At 45.7% G+C, this 15,396-nt stretch overlaps 1 protein-coding gene across 1 annotated transcript in view; it reads right to left on the reverse strand.

The window, feature by feature from the left end:
• Window positions 1-330: 330 nt before the first annotated feature.
• The window catches only part of GRIN2C (glutamate ionotropic receptor NMDA type subunit 2C), a 98,622-nt gene continuing 83,556 nt past the window's right edge, over window positions 331-15,396 (reverse strand). The window contains exons 9-13 of the mRNA XM_066613597.1: window positions 10,568-10,797; window positions 9,157-9,317; window positions 7,085-7,272; window positions 4,537-4,769; window positions 331-2,536 (exon numbers count right to left, since the gene is read on the reverse strand). Coding sequence (XP_066469694.1) covers window positions 974-2,536; window positions 4,537-4,769; window positions 7,085-7,272; window positions 9,157-9,317; window positions 10,568-10,797 — 2,375 coding nt within the window. The 3' untranslated portion in view covers window positions 331-973. The remainder of the gene's footprint in view (window positions 2,537-4,536; window positions 4,770-7,084; window positions 7,273-9,156; window positions 9,318-10,567; window positions 10,798-15,396) is intronic.

Raw genomic sequence — 15,396 nt, forward strand, 5'->3', positions numbered from 1 at the left:
CATATATGTTTTCTCCCCTCACCACTGGAAGGGGTGTGCACATGGTGCACATGAGGGGGGTCGTGGACCCACTCTGCAGATAACTGCTTTCTCCTGGTCTCCTTGGCAGACTTGCAGCACAATCCTATGCATGTCTACTCAGAAATAAGTCCAGGTGGAATCACTCCCAAGTAATTGTGTACAGGATTGCAGCCTGAGAGCGATGCAAGGACTGTGCATTCTTGGCACACGCCATTCTGGGGACATTGCAGAAAGTGCTCTGTTAACAATTTGGCCAAAATGAAAGAAGGAAGGAAGGGGAGCGATACAGTTTCCAAAGTGCGTCTTTAATAACCTCCGTTTGGCATTTCGGGTTCTTTATGAAGAACCAGAAAGTAATGTAAAACACTAAAAATACCATACTGTGTGCCTGTAGGTCCTTTGTACAGTCGTCATTTAGATCAGTGCATATGGGAAAGCAAGGAAGTTCTAATTTTTATTAGGAGGCTGTTGGGCATCTCCTGCTATGTCACAGAGAGCATGCTCTGAAAGATAACTGGCACTAAAATGCAAATGGATGACAGTAGAATTAATACTTCTTAAGCTATCCACAGAGACAGCGTGACTGTGAATCACTACCATGAGAGTCATCTTGCACGTGACGAGTGTCCCAGTGCCCAGCAATGGAAGACTTTGGAATTCAGTCATAAAGTGCTTTCAACTGCTGCTGCTTTGTTTTCGGTCCATCAGTAGATGAAGGTGAAAGGTCACTTGCTCCAGGTCAGTACACAAGAGACAAAGGTCTTTCTGGTGATACCAGCTTCACAGGGAGAAACAGACCAATAATTTGGAAGGTCCATCTCCTGCCCTTATCGAGGTGTCAGTTCCTGGGGCTAGCCCCAACTGATTGATCCCCAACATGTGTGATGGACACCAGCATATGGTGTCAACAAATAAAGTGTCAACACGCTAAGCATCATCTGCTTTCCCCCTCTCAGACTTCAGACTCAAGGCTAGAGATACGCCTCCAAGATCTTGCTGCATAAGGACTGTGCATCCTTGGGGTAGCCAGAAAATCCCTCCCCTCAGTATTCACCATCTGGACAAATGCTGGGTCCACCCTGCTCCGCTCCCTGCAGTCTCTGTATGTGCTACCAAAGTACATGGTCCTCTGACCATCCTGCTGGACCAATAAATCCCTGCTGTAGGGGGACCAGGGAGTGTGAGTGAAGCAGTGTTGGGCCGCACTGGGCTTTTCACACAGCTGAGGAGAGTCCTGGTAAAGGCGCCCCCAGTAAATAGGCAGGTTTGTGTAAGAGTTCATGTAGGCATACTGCTTGTGCACCACTGTGGAAGAAGCCCTGTGTGTGCCTGAGGTGTTTTGTGAGCAGGCTTCCCGGTACGAGGGGAGCCTTGTGGATTGGGAATGCAGCAGCCGTTGGTCCTTCCAAGACAAACCATTGGCCTCTGCACATTTCCTATTGCACAAATAGTTTGGTCTAAGGGCATCAGGAGGATAGTGATGGACTCCATGATGGATTCCAGGCACTGATGTTGCTTTTGGAGCCAGGCCAGCTTTGGGGAAGAGATCTGGCACATTCCCAAAGGCAGTGGACTTTCCATGATGCTTCCAGATGCCTAGAGACTGGGGTCTCTCGTGGTGCTCCCAAGCAGACCTTGAGAAGTTAGCTCTATGATTCTGCTTCTCCCTCCTTAGCTCTATTGAGTCAGATTCTTTGTATGTAAAAGGTCCGCAAGTCCTGTTGGCTTTGGGGAAGGAATTATGCACACAAGCACGAGGCAAGAAATGGCTGTCCAACTCCCTTCTCTTCTCAGAAGGGGAAGTCAGCCTTGCCACCTGGGCTGAGCTGTCATACCCACCTTCTCCATACACCAGGTGAACATTGTGGTGGAACCTTTCCTTTCCATGCCCTGTGGCCATGGGGAGCTTATGCTTATGCTCTGGAGGAGGCAGCTCTCTAGGGGATCTTACTGGGGAATGTGGAACAGCACTAATGTGGTTTCCAAGTGGCACATGGTTTCTGAAATGAGTCTGAGGTGTGGTTCTTATCAAGTATTGCGAGGAGCTGTTCCCAGTGGAACCGGGAAGAACCTTATCCTCAGAATAGCTGCCTCGGAACTTCAGTGGATGAAAGATCTGTGGCTGATCAATTGTTCCTCTCCAGTTTTCACTGACTGGCAACAAAGACTGCTGGGGTGCAGGAAGTGATGGTGGAACAGGCCTCCCAAGCTTCTCTGTTGCTTCTGCAGCGGAAGAATGGACTGGTCTATTAGGGCCACTGGTGTTCTGAACAACAAGCTGTGGAGTTCTTAAAGAGAAGCTTGTCTGGAGGTTCTCACTCCTGTTAGACCAGTTCTCAATGGTGCGTGTGGCATTTTCTAATGAGTTTCCAACACTGGCTGTTGACACCATATTCTTGGCAGCCTGTAGCATCTTCAGCACATTGGCTTGAGCAGAGTTAGCAGTGACATCAGGTTTGTGAACACGGGCAGGACTCTCCAGATTTTGGACTCCATTAAAACAGCTGTAAATGCCCTGAAAAAAAGACAAGAGGAAAGGTAATACATTAAGCAAAAGAGTTGCCAAAGAGACAGGGAAAAGCATGACAAGTGGGCATGTTCTGGGAAGGGATGAACCAGGGGGCACGTTGGCTTCTGCTCAAGTTCCAACAAGTGCAGGCAGGACAGACATTACAAATGCCAGCTGACCCCATTAATTTGAATGAGCTGGGAGAATGTTCAGAATATTTGGAGAATAAAAAACTTGAGTAAATGGAAGTGCTACTTACATTTGACTTAGGATAACACAACGCAACCTGCCCTGTTGTAAATCAGGTGCGTCAGTCATTGACTGTGAAGGTCAGGAGGGACTCTTTTTTAGCTGCTAAAATGTAGTAGGGGTGGAGACATTTTTTTTCCTGAAATACTAGAAGTGTTTCCAGGACTCACCTGCAAAATCAGGATTCCACATTCAAGGTTTGATAGAACACAGAAACAAGGGTAAGGAAGAAATTTCTCCCACCCACGCCATCTTCAGTGCAGATCACGTGCCACCACTCACATTGGTTGGCCCACTAGCCCAGTTCAGGTGGAGTGCAAACAGGAATGTGAACTCTAACCCTGCCTTCCCCCTTCGCCAATGAAATACACGTTAGCCCTGCCTCCACACTTGTCCCATATTCAGCATTGTCTAAAGAGAGAAGTGCTTAGTACAGGGAGAACTTTTCCTGCCCTTGCAAGCCTGGAACGGTCCAGGCTTGCAGTGATGGGCAGGGTGAGGCTAGCAGATGTGTGTCATCCATGGCAGAACATGTACTAATGCATAGGATGCTGTTAAGCCCCAATGTGTGTGGACTGGGCTTTTATCTGCAGTACTTTAAGCCAAGATGTTCAGGTGCTGTTTCCTTTTAAATAGTTTTATTTTTAATTGCAGAACCCTGTATTCTCAATTATTCACGGCCCATCATCATTTGTAAGCTTTTAGCAGAGACCTATTTCCTTTAATTTTGTAAAGTGCCATCCCTTGAGGGTCTGAAATAGTAATAGGATTTAATGAACTTGGGTACTTAAGAATTTCAGCTGATTAGGATTCAGAAATTGTGGAGCTAGAAAGGTGCTCCCCAATTTCTTAGGAAGACATGGTAATTTTAATACATTTTAGATTAAACATTTCGTATCTAAGAAACTAAACAAGATATTCTAATACCTAGAAACCAATCCATTAATGTATGAACAAATCCCCTCTCTATTTTTTCCTATTCATACATCAGCTCACCATTAAGTAGTTTTAAATTTATTTTACTTTGAGCAGGTAAGGCAGTGGCAAGAAACAGTGAAGGTACTTTTACAATGGAACAGCTTGAAATTTTAATGCAATGGAGCCAAGGAGAAACAAATCAATTCCCTGTTCATTACTCCAGTGGGAAAGATAATTGGGGAAAGATAATTTTAATTGGTTTAATTTCAAATATTTTAAGTGCTAATCCAAGAGGTGTGGATAAGGAGTGGTAATCCCTAGAGTACCTTCTTGAACCTACCCTATCAAGATGCTTTCTTGACCCCAATAGGGTAGAGGGGGGTTCCCATTTTTGCACTCCAACTCATTTGTTAGCAGCAGTATGTAGTACAGGGTACAATTACTATTAGATGAGTTGGCAACATTTCTCTAAAATGATGTATGACTGAGGGCCCAATCCTATCCAAATTTCCAGCACCAATGTAGCCACAATGCAGACCTGAGCTAAGGGAACAAATGTTCCCTTACATTGAGAAGGCCTCTATGACTGGGCTACCAATGGGGGACTCACATCCCCCAATGGCTCTACTAATAAATGACCTTCTCCCAAATTCCAGCAGCACACCTGGGGACCATTTGCGGCACCCCAACGTGCCATGGCACAGTGGTTGAAAATGGCTGATCTAGAGACTAGAGAGGCTTTGAAGAATACAGAAGTTGGGTACTCCTAATTTAGGACATAAAAATAATCTCAAGGGGGACACAGCACAGAAGGATGTACATACAGGTATGCTACATACCCTACTTATAGCTAGCAAAAAATCGAGCTTGTGCGACTTGGGGACAGAATGTCTCAGCTTCCAGTAGACAAGGTGTTCCCAGGCAAAGACCAGCAGGCTCAACCCCATGGCCACCAGCAGCATGTAAAATACTCCAGCCATGTTGTCAATGTCTAACTTGCTGCTCATCACCTCGTTCTTTTCATTTTGGCAGATCCCCGACAACCACACAGTCTCCAGTTTCTGGGTTTCCCCTAGGAAATAACACACATGTGAACAAAGAGCAAAAGAGCATGAAATCCTCACCAAAGATTTTTCTTTTTTGGACACTTGACACCCACCTGTATATTGACTAGCCTGATTATTTTTTATTGTTTCCCCTGGTAAAAGCCCAGGATAAAGATTTGCTGTGTTGTAAGCACTGCCATAGGAAGAAAAAAAACACCCCTTTTTTCAATTTTCTACTCAGTATTACAAGGAGGCTATTTCTTCACATGCAAGAGTGCGTGACCAGAGAAGTTTTCATATTGCATGGCAACCATCAAATGAACACTGATTTTCTAGATAAAATATTTGTGGTTATAGAAAGTCAGGATCCATGCACTGAAATTAGATTGTATGTCAGCCACAGGGGTAGCCAAATGTGATCCACCACTGCTCCCCAAAAAAGCACGCAGAAAGTGCCAACCCAGCCCCCACCCCCTCACCTAACCCCTTACTTGCATGGTCCCTTTAAACAAAACAGGAAGTGCGGAACACACTGAAAGCATTCTCAGTATTCCTGTTTTGTTTAAAGGGACCAGATGAGGAAGGAGAAAGGTAAGGGGAAGTGGTTTGGATCACTGCCTTCCAATCCATTGTCCCCTTATTTTTAGTGAGTGAGAGCAGCTCCATCCACAGCAGACTCAGGGTAAAAAGCACCCAGAGTCTGTTTGCTGCTCCCTGCAACTTGAAGCAAGTGCCACTGCTTGTTTCAGGCATCGGTTGGCCATGGTCAGCCACCAGCCTCAAACACTTTCCCAGTTTGCCCTCTGTATTGGCAGATTGCAGAAGATTCATGCTATGCTGAGGGGTCAGTGGTCTGGTTCTGCTTATTTTGTCTCTGTATTCAAAAAGAACCTTTGCCCTTCTGTCAAAACACCCTCCCCACAACATTTTGCTAACCGACAAGCTGAAGCAGCATCTTTCCTCCGAACAACGTATGTTCCCTTAGGCTGCACAGTATTTGCATTCACAGGACTCCGCTAGTTGTGACGCAAGAGACAGGTGAGCCTGGTTTCCCACTTTTTTCTCTTCAAAACAATTATGGGCGACTGATCATCTGATTGGGAAAGTAACAGGGGAGAGGAGGTGTACCTGTCATCTTTCCCTACAAGGCTAAGGGCAACTTGGGGGAGGAGGCAATGTACATTGGCGAAACAGTGCGGAAGCAAAGGGTTCTACTCCCTCCCCCAGGACTGCTTCCTCAACTAAATTAGCAGCCCTCACAAAAATGAAAAATCGTGATCACAGACCGTGCACATCACATCTTGCTGAATGCACAGAAACTGAGCTCTGGTTTTCTCCCTCCTCATAGTTGATGCACCCATATAGCTGAGATGAGGGTGCTGCCCAGGCAGCTCTGAGCCATGACCCCAATTGTTTTCAATATTAGCTACTGTTCAGAGGTACAGTGTCTGCAGTGCTGCTCTCTCCACCCCTGAGCACTATTCGGTTTCCTTGCCCCAAAGAACAATAGAAAAGGTGAGGCAGGATTGCCGGTGTCAAGAGAAGTGCCAGCATTGCTTCTGTTGGCAGTCAATTAAAGTGCGTCTCCTGAACCCCCCAGCCCTGCACTCTTTTTTGTGCTTTTGCACCCAGATCACGTGTAAGTGCCCCAAAGTGACAGGGCAGTTTTATTTCCTATTGATAGGAAAAGAGAGCTATGAGACTAAGTTAAGCTTCTAGACTATCTGACAGGAGGTGATCTGCTTGATTTAATGTTAAGCCCAAACTCTGTGGCAGAGAAGAACTGCTTCTGAAGCCTTCCCCACATTCTCTCTAATGACTGAGAAACTTGAGTCAAAGCCTGACTGCTTGAGTACACAGGCTACAAGTGTGTTGAAGCCCCTCTCTGGGATAACATGAGGCAGGGCAGAATCCAGGGCCAGATTTGCAGAGGGCATAAAGCTACTGAGTACTGGCAGGGAAACTAGCAGGGTTCAATGGTAAACCCAGGCCTTGGCATCTGTGTAGAAAGAACATGAGCCAGCCTTGATGAAATGTTGGATGCAGTTTAGATGTCTTTTTAATACTTTTCAATTTAAAAGAAATACATTTTGAAATAAACCGAAAAGTGCCTTATTTCTGCCAGAGAAAAAGAGGAAGGAGAGCAAAGATAAGAGGAGAGCTGCTTTGTTTTTCTCAGATCTTTATGCCACTGTGGGAGCTCCTCAGCTCTGGGGAGATGGAAGAAGCTTCTATGACCCTGGGGAGAAAGACACAGGAGACACCAGCAACCTCTCCCAAGAATTAGAGGAGGCAAAGTGTGTCAAAAACGTGTCTTGGGGAAGGAGAGAGGACTACCCACCATCTCCCAGGAACTGCAGCAGGGCTAAATCGATTGCCCTCTTCCACTTGGAGTCCTTCTGGAGAGCAATACCGTAACCGGTCGTCGCAAAGACTTTCCCACTGCCAATAGTCACCAGCTTACAACCCTCGTCCTTGCCCGCCATATAGTTGAGCACAGCAGCATCATATATAAAAGCATCCAGCTTTCTGGAATCGAGCAGAAACACAAATTAAAAAAGAATAGCTTTATAAGACCAACAGTTGATGAGAAAGTGTAAGTTTCCTGGGTGGGAGCGAGAGAAGCTGAAAAGGAACTTCAGGAACTGAGCGGGGGTGGGTGTAATGGGGAGGCAACAGGGTGGAGAGGAGGAAGAATTGGGACCAGAAGGGGGTGGGTGCAGTGGCATCCACCAAATCCTCACTCCTTGCCAGCCTTGATCTGCCTTCATGGAACCACATGAATTCGCGCCAGCAATATCAGTGGTGCAGGTCCGAGTAGACCCACTGGGCTGGCAATGTTCCCTTGCCCCAAGATGGCCTCTGGAGGCCAAAACTCCACAGTATGCGGCGGATGTTGTTACATAGGATTGGGCGGTTACTCCCAAACATCTTGAGAAGCCTGAAAATATGACACAATATAAAATATGACATTTTTACACCTTGTGACCAGAAGTTGGAATGTGAAATGTCTGCGATAGCAGTCAGTACTTCAGTGCAGCACAAGAAAAATGAGTGGAGAGAATGGAGGTGGCTGAACCTCAATTTACATGCTTGACTCAACCCCAGATTCAAAGAAGGGATTTGCAATGATAGCCAGGACATTAAGGCAATCACTCTGGTAGATAACATGGCAGAGAGTTAAGCTGTCCATGTGACAGAATACAGACATTTGGTCTTACAAATACGTAAAAATGATGCCATTTGAACACAGACAGCTCTGAGGTGAGAACTAGCTGAGATATGTTTCATGTCTAACATTGCAGAGCACCAGTTTTGTAGAGAAACCTCAGTCACGAAGAGCCCTTTGACATAGCCGTAGCATATAAAACTTCTATGGGTTCCCTTTTTTTTGATACTGTAGTGAAAGTGCCCAAATTTCCCCCTCTTTGGGACACTTCTAAATCCCTCAGCCCAAGGCTTGCTTCTACAGGGCCTCAGCATCCTAAAAGGCTGCTGAGCCATTACCCTGGCAATACTGCCCACTGTTTGGGCATCTTCATTTCCTGCCTTGACCATTAGACAAAGAAACCTGAAGCTGAGGCAGCTCACTGGATTGTGAAGTGCACCAGGTGTCCAAGAGTGAAACACTCTGAATCCTTCCAAGTGATTCCCAAATGACCCGTCCTCCATGACAAGCAGGACTGATGCCCACTGGCTTCAGTGGGGACATACTGGCTTCAGAGGGGACACACTCACTCTTTCTGCATGTCACCCAGGTTCATTGCTGGAAGCAGCTGCTGCTTCACACAAGGCTCACCCACTCCCTGTGCTGCAGATGAGAGCGCAGGGTCCAGAATCCCCCCCCCCCGGTAAGTAATTAGGATAGAGAAAATACTCAGTTATTTGCATCATGGTTTATGTTTGTTTTCAGCTTGTCTTTTGACCTCCATGCCAACCTTATCCACCCACCCCTTTCTTGTTCTTTGGTTCAATTATCAGTATCTTGTTTTTGTCCTGTGTTGTTCCTCCCTGTGCTTTGTTTTGACTTGTTAGCCTTTCAATACACATCTTTTATTTCTATGGTTGCGTCCGTCTGATCACAATTCACTTGGGAGAAGCAGGTTGCCTTGTCTACCAGACCACCCAAGTTTTTCTAATGTTTGGCTTTAAGTGAAGATTATGGACTTCCCTGTAAATCACAGTATTCCCAATAAAGAGAGTGAAGTAGGGAGCAGAGAGGTGGGAGTTATCGCTAACTTCCGGGCACTGCTCTTGTTCTGCCCACTTCTTCCCTTACGGGACATAGTGAACAGTCTTGCAAATGTTCCAGATTATCGAATCAGTAATCAGAGCTGGGTATTCACTCAGTTTGGCACAAATACCTGGGAGATCCCTTGCATGATGCCCTCCTAGGGAAACAGAGAAGCCTACCCCATTTTGAGGCTGATCAGGGCATCCTCAACTGAGCGCTGGTTGAACTTCACCATGTGGGAGTGCATGTCGTGGTAGTTGCTCCGAATGTTCCGCTCTGTGCTGCCATTTGGAACTGTTCCAAAGCGGAAGGGGGGGTACTGCTCCTGGGGCTTCTGGAACTGGCAAAGAAACCACAATGGAAAAGTTTGTTTCCAATTTACAAACAAACAAACTAGACAGGTGTCGCTGCAGGAGGCAGAGCTCCTGGATTGCTTCTACTGCAGGAGCAGGGATGGCACCAGCAGGAGTGCTCAGCTGCTCCCCTTGAAATTTTTTCAAAGGATCTTAGCTGAGAAGTGGCATCCGGCTCAGTAGGAAGCAAACTGAGACATTTGCCAAATTTGCATATGCTAATATCTAGACTATTATCTAGGAGGTTGCCTGATAGCTTGTGTTACATTAAGGCTGCAATCCTATACAAACTTTCCTATAAGTAAGCCTCACGGAACACAATGGAACTTACTTCTGAGTAGATGCCTAGGATTGTGCTCCAAGACACATGCAAAATGTATCTGGTAGTAAGTCCTTCTAAACACAGCAGGGCTTACTTTTGAGTAAACATACCGAGGCTATCACTCTAATAAAAATGTTTTAGAAAAACTTTTATATTTATCTTTATATTTTTAATAACATTTTTCAATTTTAATTATACCTTATTGCAATTCACTCAAGGAAAAAATGATGTAGATCTTTAAATGAAGCATAAGTTTCAAAGTAGTGATAAGTGGCAGAAATTGAAAACACTCTAATGAATAAATTTAAAGTTGATTTTTTTGGGGGGTATAGACGGTAGCTATGGGAGGGGTGTCATGACAAGCTCCTGCATTTCAAAATGTATAACTTCTATGCCACTGGATACTCATACTTCATTATCACAACGTCAGCATAACTTCATGCTAGAGAACATTTTTAAATGAGAGAGTCCGTGTTAAGTCTGGAACTCAGGCATCAATAATACAGGTCAAGAGACATTCAAATAGGTATAGAAAGCAAAGCCACTCGGTTATCTTCAGCATTATAAGGAGGAATGGGATGGAATGTACATGTTTTGGTGGTTCCCAGAAAATGTCTTGTCCAAGGTGGATAGGGGCAGCCACTCTTGGCATGGAAGCAACTCCTTTTGGTAACCAAAAACACTTGGGCTTCATCTGGCTGCTACCTGAAGAAAAGCCTCTTGCCTGCAAATGTTTCTCAACAGAATTTATGCAAGTGGTATTGCTCAGGCACCTTCTGCCCTGCCACACTAATACGTTCCTTTTTCCTTTAGGCTATTCCATGCCACCTACTGCTATTAATTACTCCACACATTCTCACCCTCTGCATTTTCAATGTATTACAAACCATCACCCACCTCTTAAAGCTTACTTACCTTCCTATCGCTCAGCCCAGACACAGTGTCAATATATTGCTCCTGGATCATGAATGCTGCCAGGTTAGCCGTATAGCTGGCCAGGAAGATGACCGCGAAGAAGGCCCAGACCAGCACCATGATCTTACTGGTAGTGCCTTTGGGGTTTTCAATGGGAACTGAATTGTTAAAAACCAGAGCCCACAGCAGCCAGACTGACTTGCCGATAGTGAAGGAAGACCCCCCACACTCTGGAAAGACAAAGGAAAAGGATTGGTGAGTAGCTGCATTGCCATTCTACAAATAACTGCTTCTTTAGACTCAGAATGTTCCACAAATAAAGAAATAAGAAGCGTTCTTTGTTCACTGTCATATTTCAAAGCTACATACTTGCATCTGTTCACTTGGTGCTGTCTCTAAAAAAATGAACATAACATAGTGTAACAAGCTTTAGCACAGAAAACCAGATGTCCTGCCTCTGTTAACTGGGCTAAAAGGCATCATTTAAGTGGTGGTTCTCTTACAGGGCCAGCCCAACTATGAGGCCAACTGAAGCGGTTGCCTCAGGCGGCAGGTTAAGCGGGTGCCACAACCTGTATGCCTGCTTGCCTCCACTGCTCCTCGTTCTCCGCCCATGCCTTGGAATGAAAAATGAAGAGGAGGACAGAGAGGAAGAGGAAATGTGGAGGTGAGGGAGTGCTGAGTCAGAGCACTGGAGAATGGGAGGAGCAGAGGCTGCCACATGATTGGATCAGGAGGGGGAAGCCTTTGGCATAGGCATCAGGTGTTCTTGGGCCAGCCCTGTTCTATTATATGGAGCAGAGGGAGAGCAACTTTCCTTATTCACCTCTGCACAGCCTCCTTCCAGTGGCTGTTTGCATATTTTTTTCAATTGCGAGCCCTCTCAGTGAATCGTCATTTCATTTGCTTTGCTATGTAGAGCACCTTGTGAATTTAATGTTGAAAAGCAAAATATAAATATTTTTAACAGTGTTAAGAATAACTCGTGCAATTCAGGAACCACACAACTGCTAAAGACATCTGCTTGATACTATACTGTATTCTATGGAATCTGGCCTTTAACTACAATGTAGCCAGTACCCTGACAGGGACAGTTCAGATGACAGGGTCTGTGGGCCCCGCCCACCACAAGGTGAGACCGGTGAATGTGCATTCCCACCCACCCCTATCAGTGCACAGTCCCATTCAGCATAATCACATGATGGTGGACTGTCTGAACCACTCCTCGTGTTTTGGTTCAATATTACATTAGTGTTTACATTGTGCTTAAGCAGCAGTTTGGCTGGCTTGTTCCTCCTCCGTGCAAAACTGTCTGGTCTCCAAAACTGAAGGAAAAAGGCTCAAACTCCTGGAAGCTGGTTGACAGCAGATCCCAGAATTTTGAGGGATATCAAAAGAGGGGAAACTGTACAGTGACTGACATTTTGAAGTTCTGAATACTTCCATTTTCTTCATATTAACAATTAAGAGATTCTGTTGCTGTTTCTAAATTCGGGACGTAACTATAGCCTAGAATCTTGAAACCAAGAATGTGAAAAATGATTTTAAGAAAACCAAATTCCAGTAAGAGGAACAAAGCAGCAGGGTCCTAGCAACCTACACCCTGCCAGAATCTTTACAGAATTGGATGATGAAAGCTAAAAATAGGCTGTATATTTTTACCCTGGGCTCTCAGCTGTTCTCTCCTCGTAGTTACCCATTTCCTCCTGACTTCCAACATCCTTTCCCGTATCCGATCCCCCTTCAACAGCAAACTCTCCAAGGTCAATGGTGAGAAATTGAGAGAGCTCTCTGAAGGGGAAGAAGGTCTACTCTGAGGTTTCACCGGGCAGGGGAGAGGGAGTCACTCTCCCCACTCAAGGAGCCCTTCATTATATGCATGTCAGGATGCAAGTTTTAATGAGCATTTATCAAGGACAGGGATGAGACGGCTGGCCTGGGGGCTGACAGCTTCTCAAAGGAGCTGTGAGAAATCTTCTCCCCAGCTCACTAAGACGGGGAAGCTGTTAACAGGAGGAGCAGCTCACAGACTTTGTAGACAGGCCTACAAATCAGGTCAGTTGATCTGGCCAGCTGCTGACAATTCAGACTTAAAGATGTTGGCCCAGGACTGGACTGTATCAGGAGCCCCGGTTAAACTCATCAGGGCTGCAGTCCCCACAGGCAGAGCTCTGAAGACTAGCCACTCTGTGGCAAGGAGTGCCACTGATTCGGAGCAGATCCAGGGATGCAGCTTTCACAGAACATGGTCAAGGAACTGTCTCGAAAAGAGTACTTCCCAAGCTCCTATAAGGGAGTTGGGAGCACTGTAAGTGTGTACGGAGGAAGGCAGCAACATGATTCCCAGGATCACACTGCTACTGGGGGTTTCTTCCAACTTACCAGCTGGAGCTGCAGGGCTCCCCAAGCCTCTATAATAGTAAAAAACTTGACTGAAAGCCACTTTCTGTTCTTGATCGAAAACCAAAAGTGGCTTTCAATCAAGTTTTTTCACAGTTATAGAGGCTTGGGGAGCCCTGAGGCCGGCACTTCAGCTGATAAGTTAGTGAAAGCCCCCTTCCCGTGGCAGCAGTGTGATCCTGGGGATTGTCCACCTTTTAAGGGGCCAGAGCTACATGCTTCCCAGGCTGGTAGGTCACGACCTACCAGTTTGGGAACCACTGCTCTAAATAATTCCAAGTGGCCGTGAATATAGGCTGGCCAGCTGAAAAAGAGAAGGGCCCTTGCGTACTTCGAATGGTTCTTTGGGAGACAGAATATCAGCAAGTGCAGCTGGTCATGCAGAGATGATAAAAGCTGCACCTTTTGAAATTATTTCTTCCACACAACTATAACAAGCACGGGAGACCTGTTTTCCTTAGTCACTGGTAACATGCAAACAGAGAGAGTATGAAGAGCTGTATGCATGTCATTTACCTAAATGATTGTTAGTGCTTCTCGATCTACAATCATTGCCAGGGAAGTGCAGATGGTCATCAAGCACTGCCCAATCCCATACAAGCCTGCCTGTGCTTGAAAGTCAGATCTCTGGATTCTCCCACCTGCTGACACTGGGCTGGCTGTGACCAGAAAATGTGCCTTCTCTGTAGTGGTACCTATCTGTAGAATGCCTGTCCTAGTTCTGTACACATGGCACCTACAATCATGGCCTTTCAGCACTATGTAGGTGTTACTCACCCAAGGAGTGTTAATCCTACATACGTGTCTAACAGCTCAATCCAATTCCCCACCAGCCCAGATCATGCAGCACTGCTGATGGAGTCTGTGCTACACTCGGGGGGGGGGGGAGGTGTCCAGGCAGCCCAGGAGAAAATCTTTTTTCCCTTACTTCCTCATAGTTCCGCTGGCCTCCAATGGGTCTCCTTGGACCTATGCCAGCTATTTAGCAGGTGTAAGTTTGAGGAGACATCAGGAGGGAGTTTGGAGCAGGGAAAGGACATAGGATCTTGGTATGTATGGCCGCCGCCAAGGTCCTCCTCTATCTGCCTCTGGTCTGGCCTGATCTGCCCTGAATTGCCCCCACTGCCACCTTATCTGCTCCAGTGGGTGATCGGTCATCTGCCACAGGTGGAAAAGGGCTTCCCAGCTGCCACTGGGAAGCAGTGCATAGGATTGGGCCATGCAATGACTATACAGGCACCTTAGTTTAATTTTTCAACTACATTTATTTTTTACTTAATTGCAGCTGCTTTAGTTTTGGTACTTTATTTGTAGTTTTTTTTTCCTTTCTATTTACATTGTCACTCTTCTTAGAAGTCACCTTGAGCATTATTGAAGAGACAAGGCAGAAATTTATTAAATTAAGTATATAAATTTGGGGTGTTTTTCCATTTCCTCTACTGAAATCTAAGGATGGTTTTAAGAAAAGCAGATAAGCCCAAGCCTATTACATTTAATAATCACAAGTGCCATGTGCCTTTCCAGAGTTCTTTAACACATTGACCAAACTTCCGGACTCCTCAGCTTAAATAGGTATTGATTTCCAGTCTCTTCTTTGTGGTCCATACATGGATGGAAACTTCAGTGACATAACATCAACAGGAAACAAAAATGTCATACACAGCCAAAACTTATCACACAGAAGTTAAGATGGTTGGATCACTACAAAGTGCTGTACTGCAACTTTGTCAAAGGGTTCATGATATATGAAACTACAACAAATAGAAGTAAACTGGGAACTTGGGCCCAATGGGAATTGTGGGGAGATTCCCCACAAGTGGAAGAAACTGCTAAAGAACCCTTTGTAAAAGTGTATGTGGGGAGAGTAAGCCAGCCATTTTCAATCACTGTGCCGTGGCACACTGGTGTGCCGCGAACGGTCCCCAGGTGTGCCGCGGGAATTTGGGAGAGGGTCATTTATCAAAAGGACCTTTGGGGGATGTGAGCCCCCACTGACAGCACAGTGTGCCTTGTCAACTGTCAAAAAGCTGATGGTGTGCCTTGACCATTTTAGTGCCTTGCCAGTGTGCCGCAGATGAAAAAGATTGAAAATCACTGGGTTAAGCTATTATTTAAATAGTAACTAGGGGTGCAGTCCTAACCAACTTTCCAGCAACTTTCTAGCTATAATGCAGACTAAGGTAACCAACATGCCCTTACCTTGAGGCCTCCTTGACTGCCTCCCCACTGCAGGATGCAGTGCATGCCACATTGACACACCTATGTCAGTGCTGGAAAATGGGTTAGGATTGAGTCCTTGGTTATTATTCTTTGCAACTTCAGGTGCTGTCCTTGTCACTGAGACCCTTGAGATGAGCTGTATGACAGGAAGCTGGCACGCTCTAGGTCTAGATCTTATAAGTTTACATAACTTTGTGGTAACCCCTCAT

The sequence above is a fragment of the Tiliqua scincoides genome, chromosome 2, assembly GCF_035046505.1.
Source record: "Tiliqua scincoides isolate rTilSci1 chromosome 2, rTilSci1.hap2, whole genome shotgun sequence".
In the NCBI taxonomy this organism is placed as follows: Eukaryota; Metazoa; Chordata; class Lepidosauria; order Squamata; family Scincidae; genus Tiliqua; species Tiliqua scincoides.